The 19551-nt window shown below is 35.1% G+C and overlaps 1 protein-coding gene across 2 annotated transcripts in view; it reads right to left on the bottom strand.

Moving 5' to 3' along the window:
- Window positions 1-4869: 4869 nt before the first annotated feature.
- The window catches only part of CEP120 (centrosomal protein 120kDa), a 67225-nt gene continuing 52543 nt past the window's right edge, over window positions 4870-19551 (bottom strand). For both annotated transcript variants that reach the window (XM_006764389.2, XM_006764388.2), the window contains exons 20-21: window positions 8892-9037; window positions 4870-6706 (exon numbers count right to left, since the gene is read on the bottom strand). In XM_006764389.2, coding sequence (XP_006764452.1) covers window positions 6472-6706; window positions 8892-9037 — 381 coding nt within the window. In that variant the 3' untranslated portion in view covers window positions 4870-6471. The remainder of the gene's footprint in view (window positions 6707-8891; window positions 9038-19551) is intronic.

The raw sequence follows: 19551 nt of genomic DNA, 5'->3' as shown, positions 1-19551 counted from the left end.
GAGAGGGAGAGAGAGATAGAAACATCAATGATGACCCTAGCTGGTTTGGCTCAGTGGATAGAGCATTGGCCTGTGAACCAAGGGGTCCCAGGTTCGATTTTGGTCAAGGATACCTCCTGCAGGAACCCTCCTCCCAGCTTGAACCCTGGTCAGGGCTCCTGCAGGAAGCAACCAATCAATGTGTTTCTCTCACATTGATGTTTCTCCCTCTCTCCCTCTCCCTAAAAATCAATGGGGAAAAATACCATCAAGTGAGGATTAAGAGAGAGAGAGAGAGAGAAAGAGAGAGAGAGAGAGAGGTAGACCAAAGGAAAATCGAGGTATGAGCTCTTCTCTCCACACTTTTCCTTTCTTTATCTTCTTTTTTTGAGGTTTTTCTAAAGAATCTTTCAAAGACAAATTGTAGATGTCATTTGTTCCAGGCAAACATCCATTCACAGGGAGGTAAGAGAAAGGGGTGTGCATTGATAATAGAGGAAGAGATGGTCGGCCAAATGTAGACCGGCAAATACAACTTTCATTGGTGAAAAAAAGACTGTGGGCTAAATTATTTCTGAAGACTATTTATAAAATTAATATCCTTTATGCAAATTTATCAAATTTCAGTTAGTTACCTAAAAATCTTGTTAGTAACCAAGGCAAGACCATTAACCTCATCTGCCAACAATGAAGCTAACTCGGGAATTGAAATTTCCTTCTTCGAGGCAATGATCAAATGAATACACAGTCAGCTATACCATCTCATTCAGTCTAAACAGGATGACAGTGATATATGCTGGACAATGCCTCTAATTCACTAATTGATATACCACCTCAGGGCATCACTTTCAAACTGCACTCATACATTCTGAACTGAATTCAAGTAATGCAAATATAGTCCTGCTTGAAATTCAGAATTTCTCAAAAATAAAACAAAAAACCCTGAAATGTTTAGTAAGCAAATCTTTCTCCACTTTTCAGATTACAGAAAGAAGGTGTAGAAATGAAACCAGTTCTTTAATGCCTAATCCTGCTCAATCTATTCACTAATCTGGTAATTTGCTAAAGAATTGAGTAATACATTGCAAACCTATAAGGCATAGACCAGTGATGGCGAACCTATGACACGCGTATCAGAGGTGACACACGAACTCATTTTTTGGGTTGATCTTTCTTTGTTAAATGGCATTTAAATATATAAAATAAATATCAAAAATATGTCTTTGTTTTACTATGGTTGCAAATATCAAAAAATTTGTATACGTGACACGGCACCAGAGTTAAGTTAGGGTTTTTCAAAATGCTGACACGCCGAGCTCAAAAGGTTCGCCATCACTGGCATAGACTCTCTCACTATTAAGCTGGCATTCACTAAAATTTACAATAATGTGAAAGTAGGATTTTGCAGTAATACTTCATTTGCTCTAGCCAAGTTTTACTCTAAAATATAGAGGAAAATTCAGCACTTGTCTAACATGTCTGTATGCTTTTGACTGGTTAACATGTTAATCAAGAAAAGGGCTGTGCTGTCCAACTATTAGATAAGCTATTTGGAAAAGAAAAAATATTTGTCTATGAATTTGTGGATGAAATGTTTCCAAGAAGAAATTACAAATGGACCCTATTTTAGTTCTTTCCTATTTTGAATGACAGACCTAACATTCTCAGGAACCTTAAGAATATAATGACTATATCTTTCAAAGCCTCCAGGGATTACTGTACATTAACGTATCAGAGTCAGCAAATTATTTATCTATAAGTTAATCTAATTTCCACCCCCTTCCATTTGAAAGCTAAACTTCTGAGTCTCCACTTCAGCAACTTTATATCTGAAGCGCCTACATCTGTAAAAACATTTCTAATGAAAACACAAAGACAACCCCCCGAGAAGCAAATAAAATGAGATTTAAGTATATAGCAGCCTTCCTACAATTACATTCCTAACAGTGGATTCTACTTGGATGCCAAACAGAGGTTATATAACAAAATCAGTGGGCACTCTAGTTCTTATGGTTTCGGTGAAGAAATGTAGATGCTCACACAAATCTGCATTTCCCCATTCACACCGGGTTAGGTATGACATCAGAGAAAGAGTAACGGAAGCGGAGGGCCCACCGGAGAGGAAGAAGCGGAATTTGTGCTGTAGGGCAGGCGGCAGGAAAGTCCATGCTGAAAAGTCTGGGCTCCAAGGCCTATGTCACAGTTGCCAAAACACAAATAACAAAGACAGATTGAAATTTCAAGTCATAATATATTAAAATTATTCAACCAGACTTTATTCAGCATCCCCACACAAATCATTTTATCACTAAGACCATCAGACAAGAATAAGACGATAGCCAACAAAAAGATACTAAGTCTATGTTCGGGAACTAGTAATTCATTGTGAAAAAGTCTAATTTATATGCATGGTCTGGGCCAGACGTCCTGAAACTTTTTAAACAGGGGGCCAGTTCACTGTCCCTCAGACATTCCACACATGCGCACTGCGGGCCCAGGACGAGTCGGCTGCTAAGCAGGACAGGCAGCGGTGGCAAAAACACCCAGCGGGCCGGATAAATGTTTTCAGCGGGCCGCAGTTTGAGGACTCCTGGTCTGCGCTATCTGCTATATTAAACAATCAGTGGTTTTGTTCTTTTTTGAAAGGTTAACAAGACCTTGATTTTATAAACCTGAAAGCAGTACAGTTCCACATTTCAAGGCCGGCCAGTTTCCTTTAGAGGACAGGATGAAAATGTCGCCATTAATTTTCACTTATTTCATATTTTGTTCACAAAGGTGCTACAAACATATAATGAAGTGTCTAAGCCATTCATTCCTGCATTGAGGTCTGAGAAGATACTATCTTCAAAAATGGATTGACAGGCAACTCGTCACAGAAAACTTTTAGCATAAGAATAGTGGGTAGCAGATTTGAGGCCGAGTTTGAAGCAAACTTTTCTTTTTGTGGTAAAAGAATATATATGACATAAAATGTTAACCATTTTAAGTGAATAATTTAGTGGCATTAAATATATTTACAGTGCTGCAGAACTATTTCCACTATGCATAATCCAGACAATATACAAGCTTTTGTTCATTTAATTTTTCCATCACCGTTTATCCCCTGTATGTCCTCTTCTGCCTCCACCCACCCTTCTCCCCCTCACAATCCCCACACTGTTGTCCATGTCCATGAGTTTTTTCTTTTTCTCAATCCCTACACCCGCACATCCACCCCCAGACCTGTCTGCCTGCTATCTATGAGTCTGTCTCTTATTTTCCTTGGCAGTTCAATTTGTTCATTAAATTCCACATATGAGTGAAATCATATGGTACTTGTTCTTTATGAATGCAGCAAATAACGAGTGCCTACATGAGGCAGGCACTATTTTATTTTAGTCTTGGCATATAGCAGAAAGTAAGAGAGACCTCACTTCTGTCCTCATGAACCTTCTGTTCTGGTCAACTATGCTTTTCAGTATCCCCAAACTCTATGAAACATGTGGGAAAGTGTACCATTTTGATAAGAAACCAATGGCGCATACCTGGTGTCAGTAACCCATTTACAACATTACAGGATTGCTCAGAGATGCTGCAGCAGAACATTATCTTCTTTCACTATTATTTTTGGTCACTGCTTTATTAGGTAGCAGATGGTAGAAGAGTTGGGCTATATTCTTACCTGATGGACAAACGTTATATCCTCATGTCGGCCTCCTGCATCTCTATTATTTAGTTCACCATCTGATAAAATGTTGTATACCACAGAAACTTGTCATAAAAATACTGTTTTCTAATATTTCCAATTTTAAATACCAATTTGAGATTTCATATATATGAAATGTCTGGAATAAGCAAATCCATGGAGTCATGAAGTAGATTAGTGGTTGTTAGGGGGTGGGAAGGGGGAGAATGGGGCGTGATTGCTGATGAGTATGGGGCATTTTGGGGATGATGACAATGTTCCCAAATTAGATAATAGTGATGGTTGTACAACTGTATGAATATACTAAAAATTACTGAACTGTGTATTTTAAAATGGTGAATTTTATTGGTATGTGACTTTAATTTTTAAAAATCAAGTATTCAGTCAAGCTGGACATAATAGTAGTGAGAGGTCAAATTTCAAAAGTCCACATGTCCTAGCAGAGGACGCTTCTTATAGAATGCAAGAACCAGAGCAGTCCATTCTGAGGTGGCTGAGGACATGCAGTATGTATTGGGATTATCTGAGGACTCAGATTCAGGCAGGGCAGTATCTGGACAGAGCGGTGAGTGAACAAGAAAGTCATCTGATCACACTAGATGATCTACTCTTAAGATGTTCTGGGCCCCAATACATCCTTAAGTCATCCTCAAACTCCCACATCTGCTAGAAGCAACAGGAATCGGCTGTCGATAGAAAGTCCTGGATATACCTATATAGGAACTGTTTACACAGACATGGCACCACACATACCTGGTAGACATGGTACACCCCTCCCATATAGTGTGTGCCAACCTTAGACGTGGAAACTAGACTTTCTCCATGAAAAGGGAATCATATTTTAAAGATGAATTTTATTTCACATTAAAATAGTTGATGAAAGATCTGCAGTTATATGTAGTAATGAGGAAATTTATACATTCACCACTCACTTGCTCAATTCATTCATCTGCTGTGGTCATACTCGACTCCCAGGGAGTCACTACTTTTAAAGCAATCAGTATAACTGTTAAATACCACATACAAATGAAATGGCTGTTGCTGAAGGTGTTAAAATTTCACACTTCCAATTTTAAAAAAGACTTAAAAAAACATATACAATGTAAGCACTTACAAACCAAAGATTCAAAATGACTTGATAGGGGAAGTGTCAAGCACTGGCCCACTTGGTTTAGAACAAAAGTAACAGACTGCTCAGGAACTCAAACATGCATACGATTACCATTTTATTTGTTAAAATACATAGCCAAAAGATAGCTTTACAGCAGGCAAAATAAACCACACATCCATTTTAGCAAAGTCCTTTTTGTTTCTTTAAATCTAAGGCCCCCTCTAGTGTTTGAGAAGAGTCACACACAGTACACAATGCAATTGAAGGCAGTCACTACATTTTACCCGAGACTTTCCGAAACAAAAATACTCTGTTCAATTCACGTGGCACGGAATTCGGTAAGAGGTAATGCCTAACCATAATTAATGTTTCAAATTCTTGTTATGATTCACATATTCATTATTTTCTCATTCAGTAATTTCTCTGTTATTTACTGCTGGGTTGTTTTCAGATTAATACTTTGTTAATAAAGAAAAAAACCATATAATGCATGCAGGGACTTTAATTTCCCAAACAAGAAACATACCTCCTTGGAAAGCAACAGAAAATTAATTTAGTGTTACCAAATGGCCTATTCTGCTTTTACAGAAGTTATCAGTAAATAGTATGTATCCCACCTGAAGTACATACTTAAATTTATTATATTTGGGAATCAGAAATTTCAAACTATATATCTTTAAAGACTCACCAAATTGGGAAATTTCTAATAAGCCTTTTCAGTACCCTTTAAAAGGACATGGGAAGTGCTCTGAGGACAAATGTTGGCTCTGAAGAATATGTAAAGGAATTCTTAAGTTTATACAAACATGGCACTATGTAAATCCAATGATTTAATCTCATGTACTTTTTAAAAAGACTGATTAAAATTAGAGGGAGAAAATTTTTTTTCATTCTGCTTTCCCAGCTAAAGTCTTTTTTTAAAAAGTACCTATTTCTATATTACAGAATTAACTATTCATACTATTACTGAAAAACAAAAAGAAATCTCTATTTTCAACAAAAGAAAATGATGCAGTCTTGAGCAAGAGGCTGACAAAGACCTTCTTAAGCTGCTACTTCACAGTCTTAAAAGTTAAGAGCACACTGAAAATTAGAAAATTCAATTTGAAACAAGTTTAATCTGTGTGAACTTTAAATAAACGACTAACTTGTCTCTCAATATCACCATATGGCTTCTTTGCATTTATCCTGTTTTCTGTTGTCAAACGTGTCACTTGCTAATGTTAGAAGTAAAAAAGACAGGACATCTAAAACAAGTTAAATAAAATTGTTTACATTTGCAATTGGTCTAAACAATTAAGATATCTATATTCAAAGTGAATAGGACACATTTTTAAAGTGCAACATGTACTCTTTTGGCTCAACATGAAAATATATAACTGCAGTCATTTCTCCTAGGACAAATTTAATGACAAGCTGTTTTGAAATCTCAGCCATGAAATTATAAATTACAAGGAACACTGAAAAGGCATTTAAAATGAGTATATAAAATGCAATTACAAATAAAACCAGAATGGGAGAGGTAGCACAAAGTAAATAAAATCAAATAAATACTATACAATAGCATATACAATTTTTGCTTATAAAAAAACTGAAAATTGCATCTTAAAACATCCATTTTGCCTTTCATTTAAGGGTTTTACAATGAAATTAAAATTTAGACCTGAAGTCTGTAAAGATTTTCCAAATGGTATTAATTACTGGTATTGCTTTTTGCCAAAACTTCTCTGATCTGTCGGTCAAGTTCACTTATTATTCGATCCTCGTGATTATACACACCCGTCCTCATCAAAGTATCCCTCTCTTCTATTAGGCGAGTCAAATAATCATCCAAACCTTCCTCCAGGGCACCGCCATGTGTACCATCCACTTTTCCACTTGCAATCTCTCTGGAATCCTGGCACTGTTTTTGTTCTTGTTGCCTTAACCTGAGAAGTCAAGAACAAACACTACTCTAGTAGGCAACAAATATTGTTTTGGTTTTCTTAACAATGCCATTTAAAACAAAATGATTTAATGGTAAAACACGTTTTTAGTCATATTTTCAGGAAGAAAATGAAAACCAGTGTTACACTTGGCAAGTCAGAGTTAGCATACTTATAAAAGACAGTTTTAAAAACAATACTTGTTTTTCTAATAATAAGATACATGAAAACTGTAGGAATTTTGGAAATGTTAAAAAGAAAATAAAATCATCATAATCTTATCCAGGGATAACCAATCTGAGCAATAATTTTTTTCAATAAAAAATGCATATATATTTTAAATACATATTTTTCTGAAAAAAATATTACATGCAGTGCTGTACACTATTTTTTTCCACTTATTAATATAATGAATGTTTTTGCCAGGGCATCATTAAGTGTTCTTCTAAATGGCTTCATAACATCCCATCATTTAGATGCCCCATTATTTAACCATCCTTTATTGTTGACCTTTAGCTTGTTAAACCTCTGATATTATTACTATTCCGACATAACATTTCCTTCTAAATTTACTCAAGAAAACTTTTATATGTACCAAACAGTGCTGGTTTTGGGGGATACTGCAATGAATCAAGAAGAAAAGACCTTACTGTTATAAAGTTTATTTCACTAATTACTATAGGAAGTGAAATTCTATAGATGTGAATGCCTGATTCAAAGGGATTGTACATTTTAAGACTTTTACAGTTATCTTCAAATAATGTTTGTGATGGCACAATCTGTAAAGGCCAGGATCATGTTCTAATTAATTTGTAACATCTTCCAAGTCTGCAACACAGCAAATAAATATTTGCTGAGTTAAAAAGCCTTATAGCATGGCCCTGTAGACCTTGACCTTTTCCAAGTGATACTTATGTATTAATATACTAAATGTAGCTATTTAATTCAGCTATAAACCTACCTAATATAGGACTAAGTTTTCCCCGCATCATGGAGATGTCATGGGATATTTCATCAAATTTGGGGGAATACAAATGAACTCAATTGTATTCCCCCAAATTAATATGCCGAGCCCTATTCCCCAATATGATGGTCTCTGGCTTTGGAAGATGATCAGAATGATCAGGTTTAGATGAGATGATGATGATGGGGACCTCATGATGGGATTAGTGCCACTGTGAAAAGAAGCACCACAGAGCTTGCTCACTCTCTTCCCACCAGGGGAAGAGAGTGGGAAAGCAGTTGCTTGCAAGGCAGGGAGAGTCCTCACCAGAAAACCACCATGCTGACCTTGAACTCTGTCCTCCAGAACCGTGAGACAATAATTACCGTTGTTTAAGCCACTCAATCTATGGTACTGTATGGCACCCCAAGCTAAGACAGTATGCTTTCCTGAAACAAAAATACTATCTCTTGAAAAACTAAGTTAAAGTATCTTCCCCCAAACTCATCTCCAAAAAGATTATAATTTGTTCTTATGCTGCTTCCTAAAGATGATTTTTCTAACATGAAATACCACTGAAATTCAAACTCAGATGAGCAGGCTTCAGAGAGAAGAGCAGTGTAACATAGTATTTAAAAATACAACCTCTGGAATCAGATTTGAACTCTGGCTCCAATGATTTACTATCTGTGTGACCTTGGAAAGGGTACTTAACTTTCTTTAATTCTTGGGTGTCCTAATCTCTAGAATGGGGATAATATCTTTCTCAGAAAGTTACACTGAAGATCAAAGAAAATGAGACAGGCATGTGAGGCATTTAAAATAGCTGCTGCCATATGGTTAGGGCTCAATAAATAAGAGCTATTACTTACATTAATATTATAAATCTGAAATGTCATATACTTTTGTACTTAAAAAATCAGTATAATCAATTACCTTGAAATAGTAGCAATAATCGCGAACTAGCCACACAAAAATAAAATTTAAGACACCAATTCTATGAATGTAAATGAAAAAGCTCAATAGATTTAGTATAGCTTCATTCGTGACAAAAATTTTGAGTATAATAATGGTCTTTGGCATAAGTTTTCTATTGTACAAATCAGCCACATTTTATAGTATATGATCTACTTTATTCTTGAAAAACCTGACATAATTTCCCTGGGCCAATGACTAATTAAAAGGTTGTCCTATTAGAACTTTCCTTTTGTATGAAAAAGCAATGTAATGTTCTAGTTACTATACCTGTTTAATTCATTTCTTATATCCAACAATTCTTGCCGCTCAGTTTTTACTGTATCTTTTTCCTCAGAAGCCAAGTAACGTAGTCTCATCTGTTCCAATTCTTCTTGCTGTTTTTTAAGACGAGCCATTTGACTTTCTTGCTCCCGCTGAAAAGAAACAAACAAGCCAGAACCCAAATATTAGGAATAAATATACTTCATTTGACTTTAACTTGTGATTATAATCCTACTTGACAGTACCCATGATATAGCCACACACTGACAATTCTATGACACACATATTATCCAGAAACGACCAGTTTTTTCTTTAAAAAAAAAAAACCCACCTCTTTCCATTCCTTTTCTTTCTGTTATAAGCCATAATCTTTAAAGGCCCAATCAATGAAGTTAGCTGAATAGCATAAGATAAAAGAAGTTGAAGGCAAGAAAAGAGTCTGCTGACAACACAATAAATTGCTACAAGGATCAGTGGCAAGAGCAGCATCTAAGAAATGGTTAATTATACTAAGATGTACAAGAAAAATTCAGTAACTGTCACTATTTCCATTGTCACTAATTGCACTTCTATCTTAGGTAACAATACGCCTTTTCACTCTTTTCTCCAGGCTCATACAAAAACTTATGCATTTGACATAATTTCTTTAAAATACATGTGTAACATTCCACAGAATGAATATTCCATGATTTTTTTCAACCACGCTCTCAATAACAGACTTTTGGTACAATAAGCAATGTTGCAATAAAACACCCTATCATCTAGTATCACTCACAAATATTTCTATATATATATATTTTAGGGATGGGTGCTTTTCTTTCTTTAGGACACAACCCTAAAATGGGAGAGGTATGTGTCAAAGTAAACATTAAAACCAACCACTCAACTACCATCCAGATAAGAAACAAAAAATTATCAGAATCTCCGATGTCCCTGTTTCCATCCTTTCGCAAACATAACCACTACCCTACTTTCTAACACCACACATTTTGACTGCTTCAAACTTATATAAATGGAATTGGACAGTATGTACTACTTTATGTCTGGCTTCTTTCACTTAACATTGTTTTTAAATTCATTACTATTACGTGTAGTTGATGATTCGTATAACTATTTGGCATTCCACTGGATGAATATACAAATTACTCATTCGACTGCTGAGGAACATTTTGGTTAGTTTCCGGTTTTGTATTATAAAGCTGATAGGAACAATATTATACATGCCCTTTGGCACATATTTGTATGCAGCTCTATTGGGTATATAATCTAGGATTCAAACAAAGGGTACGAAAATTTCAGTAGTAGTATATACTGTCAAACAGTTTTCAAAGTAGTAGTACAAATTAATACTTCCATGTGAGCATTTCAGTGTTCAATGTTCTTGCCAACACTTGGTACTATCAATTTTTTTTTTCATTTAAGCCGTTCTTATAGATTATGTAGTAATATCTCATTGTGATTTTATTTTGCATTTTTTCAAAGACAATTGAGGTTGAACATGTTTTAATATTTTTATTTTATTTTATATATTTTATTGATTTTTTTACAGAGGGAAGGGAGAGGGATAGAGAGTTAGAAACATCGATCAGCTGCCTCCTGCACACTCTCTACTGGGGATGTGCCCACAACCAAGGTACATGCCCTTGACCGGAATTGAACCTGGGACCCTTGAGTCTGCAGGCTGATGCTTTATCCACTGAGCCAAACCGGTTAGGGCATGTTTTAATATTTTTAATTGTCATTTGGGTATCTTCTTTTACAAAGTTCCTGTTCAACCATTTGGCACTTTGCTATCCATCTTTCTTTATTAGTATGTTTGTAGTTCTTTATATACAAGGTAGGGGAAAAATAGGTTGTATGGGAACTAGTACAATAACTAATAAATAATATAAGAATAAACTCTATGTCCAGTACTTAAAACTGTAAACCTACTTTTGTCCCACCCTGTAAACTAGATAAGTCCTTTGTCATTTATTTAAATTCCAGGTATTTTCCACTAGTGTTTGTCTTGTCTTTTCACTGCTGTAATGGTATTTTTGACTTAATTTTAATACAGCCCAAATTTATCTGTCTATTTTATTTTGGCTAGTGCCTCTATGTCCAAGTTTTTGCCTGCCTCAGTCTTGAAAATACTCTTATGTTACCCTTTTAAGTCTTCATTTAGATCAGTAATTCATATGCAATTGGTTTTGTGTGTGGTGTCAGACCAAGTTTCCTCTTCTACCCATATAGAGCTCAAAATGACCTAGCAATATTTACTAAAAGACACCCCTTGCTTGGCAATATCACCTGCCATATGTCACCTCTGTCCATTATATGTATAGGTTTGTTTCTGGACCCTGTAACCTGATTTATTTCTCCATCATTTCATTAAAAGTACACTGTCTGTTACTATAACTCATATAATAATAAATCTTGATATCTGAAAAAGTCTTCTACCTTTGGATATTCTTCAAAATTCTTAGTTATTCTTGATTTCTGCATTTTCATATAAATATGTTTCTAGGCCTGGAGGGAAAAAAAAGTCCTGCTGGGATTTGATTATGCTGAATCTACAGATCAATTTGGCCAAAACCATTGATTCTTTAATCATTGAACACGGTTTATGACCTCTCCCATTATTTAGATCTTCTTTAATTTTGTTTAATACTTTATCCTTTTCTATAAACTAAGAGTAATTGTGTTTCAAGATGCTATGGAAGAGTTTTAAAAATTTCCTTCTCTAATTGTGTCTGTATAGAGAACTGAAATTGATCTTTTCATATGGACCTTATTTCCGACAAACTTACTAATAAATTCATTAATTTTGGTAGGTCATAGACCCTTGGTTTTCTGAGTATATAACAATGTCATTTGTAAATAGTGGCAGCTTTACTTTTTCTTTTGCAACTGATACACCCTTTCTTTCTCTTGTCTTATTATACTGGCTAGAACCTCTAGTACAGTGTTGCTAATGGTGATAGAGGGCATCTTTCTCTCATTCCTGATCTCAAGGAAAAACTTTCCTTAATTTAGTTGGAGAAAGATAAATATCACATGATCTCACTCATTTGTGGAATATAATGAACAACATAAACTGATGAACAAAAACAGATCCAGAGAGAGACCCAATCGATCAGGTCGTCAAACCTCAGAGGGAAGGCAGGGAAGGGTGGGGAGAAGGGAGAGAATCAACCAAAGGACTTGTATGCATGCATATAAGCCTAACCAATGGACACAGACACTAGGGGGTGAGGGCAGGAGCGGGGAGGTGGGGGGGCAATGGGGGGTGTAAAGACACACGTAATACCTTAATCGATAAAGAAAAAATTAAATTAAAAAGATAGGTTTTATGTAAATATCCTTTATTAGATTAATTAACTCTAATTAGATTAACAATTCTTAGTTTGCTAAGAATTGTTATTATGAATGGACATTGACTTTTTCTACATTTTTATATGATTACTTAATTTTCCTCCCCTTTAAAGGTGGTAAATACCCATCTTTGCCTTTGTTTAATAAATAAAGTTAATTGTGATGTTTACAAGTTTTATATCTATGTTCTTGAGACTGGTCATTTTTTTGTTCTTATAATACCCTTATCAGGTTTTGGGATCAAAGTTATGCTGGTCTCATTAAAAAGAGAGAGAAGTGTTCTCTCTTCCTAATTTAATTTCTAAAACAATTTGTATAAGGTTAGTGTTATTTCAGAAATGTTTACTAAAATTCAAATGTGAAGCCATCTGGGTCTGAAGACTTCTTTGTGTGAAGGTTTTTCCACTACAGTTTTAATTTTTCTGATAACTATATAACTACTTATATTTTCTGTTTCTTCTTGTGTCAGTTTTGTTTTTTCAAATTCACATAAAAATTTTTGTACCATCCTCTTATCTCTAATGTCTGAAGAATGTGTAGCCCAGTCCCCCTTTTTTATTCCTGTATTAAGACCTAGTAATTATTCTCCTTTTGTCTTTGAACACTTTTTGCCAAGGGGGAGGTTCCTTTAAAAAAAACATTTTCCTCCTATTTCATTAAGTTCTACTTGTCTTCATTATTTTCTATCTTCTTATTTCCTTTACTGACTGTTTGAAAGGGATATTTAGAGAAAACTTTATGCTTTTCTTGTTTTCTAAGTGAACTTGAGGTTACAAATGTCCCCTAAGCAGAGCTTTCATTAAGTCTCGTGTCTTATGTCTATTTCATTATGAAAAACATTTTCACTGGGTACAGAATTTTAGGTTGGTAGTTATTTTCTTTCAGTACTTTAGGGCAGTGGTCTGCAACTGCAGCTCGCGAGCCACATGCGGCTCTTTGGCCACTTGAGTGTGGCCACGAAGTTTCAATAGCACTGTACGTGCACACCCGCACGTGGTATTTTGTGGAAGAGCCACACTCAAGGGGCCGCAGTTTGCTGACCACTGCTTTAGGGCTATTATTCCACTATCTTATGAATTCCTTCACTTTTGTTGAAAAGTCATCTGTCAGTCTTATTGCTGCTCCTATTAAGGTAATGTCTCCCTCCACCCCCACAGCTTTTTGACAATTTTACTGTGATGCATCTAAGACATGATTTACTTTAAACTCTCCTGCTGAGAGTTAATTGATATTCTTAAGACAATATCTTTTCATTTTTACTGATATAGACTTCTCAGCCAGTATCTCTTCAAATATTGCTTCCTTCCCCCATTTTCTATTTTCTCTTAAGTGTTGTTATAGGCTGAATATTTGCATCTTCCCAAAATTCTTATGTTGAAACCTAATTCCCAACATGATGTTGTCAGGGGATGGCGCCTTTGGAGATTGCTTAGGTCATGAAGGCAAGCCCTTATGAATGAGATTAATGTCCTTATAAAACAGGACTGACAAAGCTCCCTCTGCCATATGAAGACACAGTAAAAAGATGGCCATTTATGAACTGGGAAGCAGACCCTCACCAGACATAGAATCTGACAAGTTGTGTACCTGATCTTAGAGTTTCAGCCTTCAGAAGAGTAAGAAACAAATTTTTGTTTATAAGCTATGGAGTCTGTGGTATTTTGTTATAGCAGCCCACATAGACTAAGACAGGGGTCTATAGTTAACAAAAGGTAGTCAGTCTCATATATTCTATCCCCGTGGTCGGCAAACTGCGGCTCACCAGCCACATGCGGCTCTTTGGCCCCTTGAGTGTGGCTCTTCCTAAGCCTTAGGAGTACCCTAATTAAGTAAATAACAGTGTACCAACCTATATGGTTTAAGTTTAAAAAATTTGGCTCTCAAAAGAAATTTCAATCGTTGTACTATTGATATTTGGCTCTGTTGACTAATGAGTTTGCTGACCACTGTTCTATCCCATATGTTTTTTGATGTTTTCCTTTTGTTTTGTTTTTTCGTTTCTGCTTCAGCTTATACATCTTTGCTTCTGCTACACCTACTCTCAATTCATCTACTGAATTCTTACATTTCACTCACAATACTTTTCAGTTCCAGAATTTCTACACGATTCAAAAGATTCCACTTCATTAATAGATTTCTCTGTCATCATCTACTTTCTAGAACATAGTGATAGTAGATACAAACTTTGTATCTGGTGATGCCAAAATCCAGATTACTTGTTGATTTATTTCTTTTGAGCAAAAGCCATAAGAATGCACTCCACAATAAGGACATGTAAGTGGTTAATAAACATATGAAAAGATGCTCAAAGTCGGGGAAAAGAAAATTTAAGCCACAACATACTATTTTCACACTCACCAAACTGGAAAAAATTAATACACCTATTAATTAAACAGCCATTAGACATGGTGTGAAGAATAACAATTATACACACTCTTGGGAACTGCAAATATGCACAACCACTTTAGAAAGTACTTTGACAATATTTAGAGTAGGAGAAGAGATGAGCAAACCCTACTAACAAAAATTCTACTTTTAGATATAAACACTACAGAAATTCTTATATGTTTCTACATGTCCAAAATTTTAGTGTTGTTTACCAATACTTTAAATATATCTTATAAAGAAAATATGGTAAGGGACCCACATCCTACCCAAATGAATAATAAATACTAAATTCAGAAAAGTAATTACCTTAAAAAAGGATGTAGTTAAGAAAGGTACGCAGGCTTCCAAAGCATCAATAATGCTCTGCTTCTTAACCTAGGAGGTGGGTGTTGTAGTGCATAAGAACCTTTTGTTCCTTTTTGGAATGTACAATGTATTTTGTTAGGAAAGTACACCAAATTTTTATATCTGGCTGAGGAGGGGTTAAGGTTACTGGTGATTTTTATTTTCTATGTTATATGGTGCTGTCAAATTTTCAAGCAGAAAAAAATAATAAAAGGTTGATTATTTTTAGGTTCCTTTATAAAATTTTAGCTTTATAAAACTTGAAACATTTTAGTTCTAAAACGCAAGAAAAACCTTGAATTTTTAATCAAGGATCCCAGCATTTAAAATAATCACACATGCGCACACAAAAATTAGAGGTTAGTGAAAGAAATCCTCTCTGCTGCCAGGTGCTCTGGGTTAAAGGCTCCTCAATCAAGTGAGTATAATCTTTATTTTGCCTTGGCTGCCTATAAATCCAGAGAGGAGATGTAAACATACATACACTAGACTAAACAGCGGCTAAAAAGTGGCCACTACATACTCTCCCACTCACACATACCATGTAAGTCTGTGGGAAAAAAGCTTACAACTAAACTAAGGAACTCAAGTAAAGTTTTCTGAAAATAACCCAGAGCTGACAAGTCAGGAGGAGGGCCTGGATGGTTTCAAGACACAGTTTTTAACCAAGACTTGGACCTCCAACTGTTTTCTTAAACAAAGATTTACATCCTATCCTTGGCTAAATTACTTATAAATTAATCAAATTAATTACTCTGAGTGGATAAGCAGGAGGCTGGACAAGATAGTGCTGATGTCAGCCAATGAAGTCTGTGTTGTTTTAACTAAATATATCAGCTTAGTTTTAAACAGATCTACTGTGCACAAATATGGTAAGGGACCCACATCTTACCCAAAATCTTAGTTCTTAGTCCTGTACCCAAGGAGTAAAAGGTTAATCTTAATTTGAATATTTTTAGTACAATTTAAATATTTGTTTTGGTTTAAAAATATTTCTGTACTATATCTTCATGGAGGTGGCAGAAAAAAGAAAACTAAGTTACCCCTTAAATATCTCACAACTAGAACTTCTTAGAGTCAGTGTTACACAGTATACCAGAGGTATCAAATCCAGAATGTATGGGTATCACTTTCTTGTTTTTTAAGTTATGAACCATTTTATGTGACATTTACTTCTATTTTACAGCTGTCAATTACCCATTTACTAAAAAAAGAAATTAAAACTTGGAAACACAGACTTTAGTGAATCTGAAGGAAATATATTTTTTCTAAATAATTAGAAGATTATGATTTTTTAATTCACAGATTGACTACACTAGATCACCTCTGAGTAATGGAAATCTCTGTTTAAACATTTTTTTGGCAATAGGCACTAAGCATTAGATCTTATTTCCAAGCTTTACCAGCTGGGTTTTGTCATTAACATTTATTAACAATCTAAGATATGGCTCTTGCTGTCTAATCCGTTCTACACAAATGTTTTGTATGGCCCTCCAGAGGATTTTGCTGTGACAAATTACTGGCAGAGATTATAGTCCCGTGGCTATTCACCAGAGACAATGTAAAATTAACATGGTACTAATCCAATTTAAACAAAAAGTTGCACAAACAAGTCTCTGATCAAAAGCAGAGAATTCAATTTTTACATTCAAACACCATAATGTTTTTAATAAAACATTTTTAAAAAATTGAAGTAATTTTCACATATATGAATTGTGCCTATTTGGCAAAGTTATTAATGTTAACCTTCCAAAAACAGTTTGTGGCAGAGCACAATTCACTATGGTAATCTCAAGGTCTATTACATTTCTTCTTAAAGTATTGCATCTCAAATGTGGTCTGTAGAACATCAATGATTCCCAGTGAACCTGAAATCTGTTTACAGAGTTGTTTCTAAAGCAGAAAGTTAGTGGGACAAGGAATAGAATTGGTTTGTAATGAAGATCACTGCACTCAAAGAATGAGACTATTTGTTTTCAAAAAGTACAAGTTTAGAGTTGAACCACTAATTTAACATTGTTTTCTTCTTAATACTCTTACAATAACTCAAGAGAAAGGCGTCTGAAATTTTGTGATCCTATTATTAGAAAAAATAGCTAAATTACTTTGCCAATGGTTTTTAGGCAAGAGGGCAGAAAATACATAGAAAGAGTAAGTAGGAAATGATTGTAAGTATATGGGGATGCGTTAGTAAAGAGGGTTAATTAGGTGGACACATTTTATTCTGAATCTACTTTTAAAGGAGGCTATCTCAGTGTAACACTAATAAAAAGCCATGCACTTGAAAGATTCTATTCAGAACATTATTTACTTTCTTTTATTTTAAAAACTACCTCAGTGAAAACAATGCCATTTGTCAATATACAACTATGAACGTAACTTAATCAGCTTACTCAAACTAAAAAGGTCTTGCATGGATATTTCTTAATAAGAAACATGACACTCTGATGAAATTATCTTGTTTAATAATTATTGATTACTCATTTCTATAAAGGAGATGCCCTAATCAGCAACTGACACATTTCAATCTTTTCATTACTAGCTTTGGTAATGCCTTACAATTATCATTACATTAGTTTCTTCTCCTTCACTCTGCAACTTCAATAAAAGGCACTATGTTCCATATCTTCTCCATCTACTCTCTATTTTACAACTTTACGTATTTCAAATTTGATACTTGAAGCATTATCTTTGAAACATTTCTCCTTTAGCCTTGAGTGACAAAATGGAACAAGCAGTTGTCTTCTTGTTTTTCTAATATTTTATCTTCATTTGCATTTCTCACCAATCTGCTATGTTCTTGTTAAATATCAGATGAACTTGAAGTACCCAGGGGAGAAAACTGCTGTATCGAGCATCTACCAGTGTGCAAGGTACAGACTCGGCCCTCAATAAGTACTTGCTGATGAATGAAATAACTATAGATGTTTCTTTAGACTCAATGCACTCTGCACTCTCATGTTTCTATACCCAAACTTTAGGGAGCATACCTACCGACTCTTGCATATCTGCACATTGAACCCTTACATGTGGGGGTGTTTTTTCCCCTTCTGTGCTATTTTCTACAGAACATCTATTAAAACTACCATCTAAATACAAAGTAGTTATTATTCAAACTATATCCTATCTGACTCCCTTACTATTCAAACTACCAATATATCCTACCCAACTCGCTTACTGCTATCTATAATAATAAAAGGGTAATATACTAATTAGACCAGACATCATTCCAGACGTCCTTCCTGACAAAGCCAGGGCTGGAGGGAAGCCAGCCTGGGTCCCGGGTGCTGGAGGGAAGTTGGTACCGGCAGCTGGGGGAAGGAAGGCCTACCCTTGCATGAATTTCCGTGCATCGGGCCTCTAGTTACTATATAATATCCTCCTGTTCTCTAAACTTAAAACTGTTGGTGCCCATCATTTCTTTGAACAGCTAGTCAAAAATATCTCCATTACTTGTTCATCAATATCCAAAACTAAATCAGTGATGACGAACCTTTTGAGTTCGGCATGTCAGCATTTTGAAAAACCCTAACTTAACTCTGGTGCTATGTCACATATAGAAATTTTTTGATATTTGCAACAATAGTCAAAGACTTATATTTTTGATATTTATTTTACATATTTAAATGCCATTTAACAAAGAAAAATCAACCAAAAAAATGAGTTCGCGTGTCACCTGACATGCGTATCATAGGTTCGTCATCACTGATCTAAATTATGTGCCCATCAACTAAAATCAAGAACACTACACAATAGCTTTATGGCTCATCTTCTTTCAACAATTATCATTTATTGAGCACGTATTACTTACCAAATATTGTATTGAATGCTTTTAAATCGACTTATTTAATTCTCAGAACAACCTGTGAGGAAAAATTTCACTGAACAAATAAGACTAATCAGAGAAGTTAAATTACCCAAGTTGCAGAAGTAGTTAAGAGCTAAGCCAAGACCCAGCTCTCTTGAGTCATATTCTAAACTACTATATATGCTTCCTCTGATAGAATGTGTATTCTGTTATTTTTAACATCTATTCTCATCACATTATTTCATTGCTCCTAACTCCACAGATTTCTCCCTATTATACAATATATATCTTGGCATCATGACTCTATATTAGCTTCTTCTCTCTCAAAATCACTTTAATTCTCATTATCAGAACTAGTTTATCTAATAGCCAACAATACCGTTTGGCTAGGATATGCCAAAGCATGACTTCTTCTACGTCAATATTCTGTCAGCAATCCCTAATGTCTTCCATGGCTCACTTTCTTCTCTGGGAAATTTGTTCATTATTTGGCTTCTATGGAATAAAGCTGTAACATTATAAAGGGGAAAAAACTCAAGCCTGGACTCTGGTCAAATGGTTCCAATCCTAAGCTCTATCATTTGGTATCTGTGTGATTGTGTGCAACTAACTTCTCCATGTCCCATTTCTTTCATGTATAACATCTAATAAAAGATGAAGATGCAAACTGACTGTACCTTTTCGACACCCACCAATCAGGAGTATGCAAATTAACCCAACAAAGATAGCGGGTTAATTTGCATATGCAGGTGCCCAACACCGGGGTAGTGT

This window comes from Myotis davidii, unplaced genomic scaffold (genome assembly GCF_000327345.1).
Source record: "Myotis davidii unplaced genomic scaffold, ASM32734v1 scaffold159, whole genome shotgun sequence".
Lineage (NCBI taxonomy): Eukaryota > Metazoa > Chordata > Mammalia > Chiroptera > Vespertilionidae > Myotis > Myotis davidii.
This window is presented reverse-complemented; position numbering and strand designations above follow the sequence as displayed.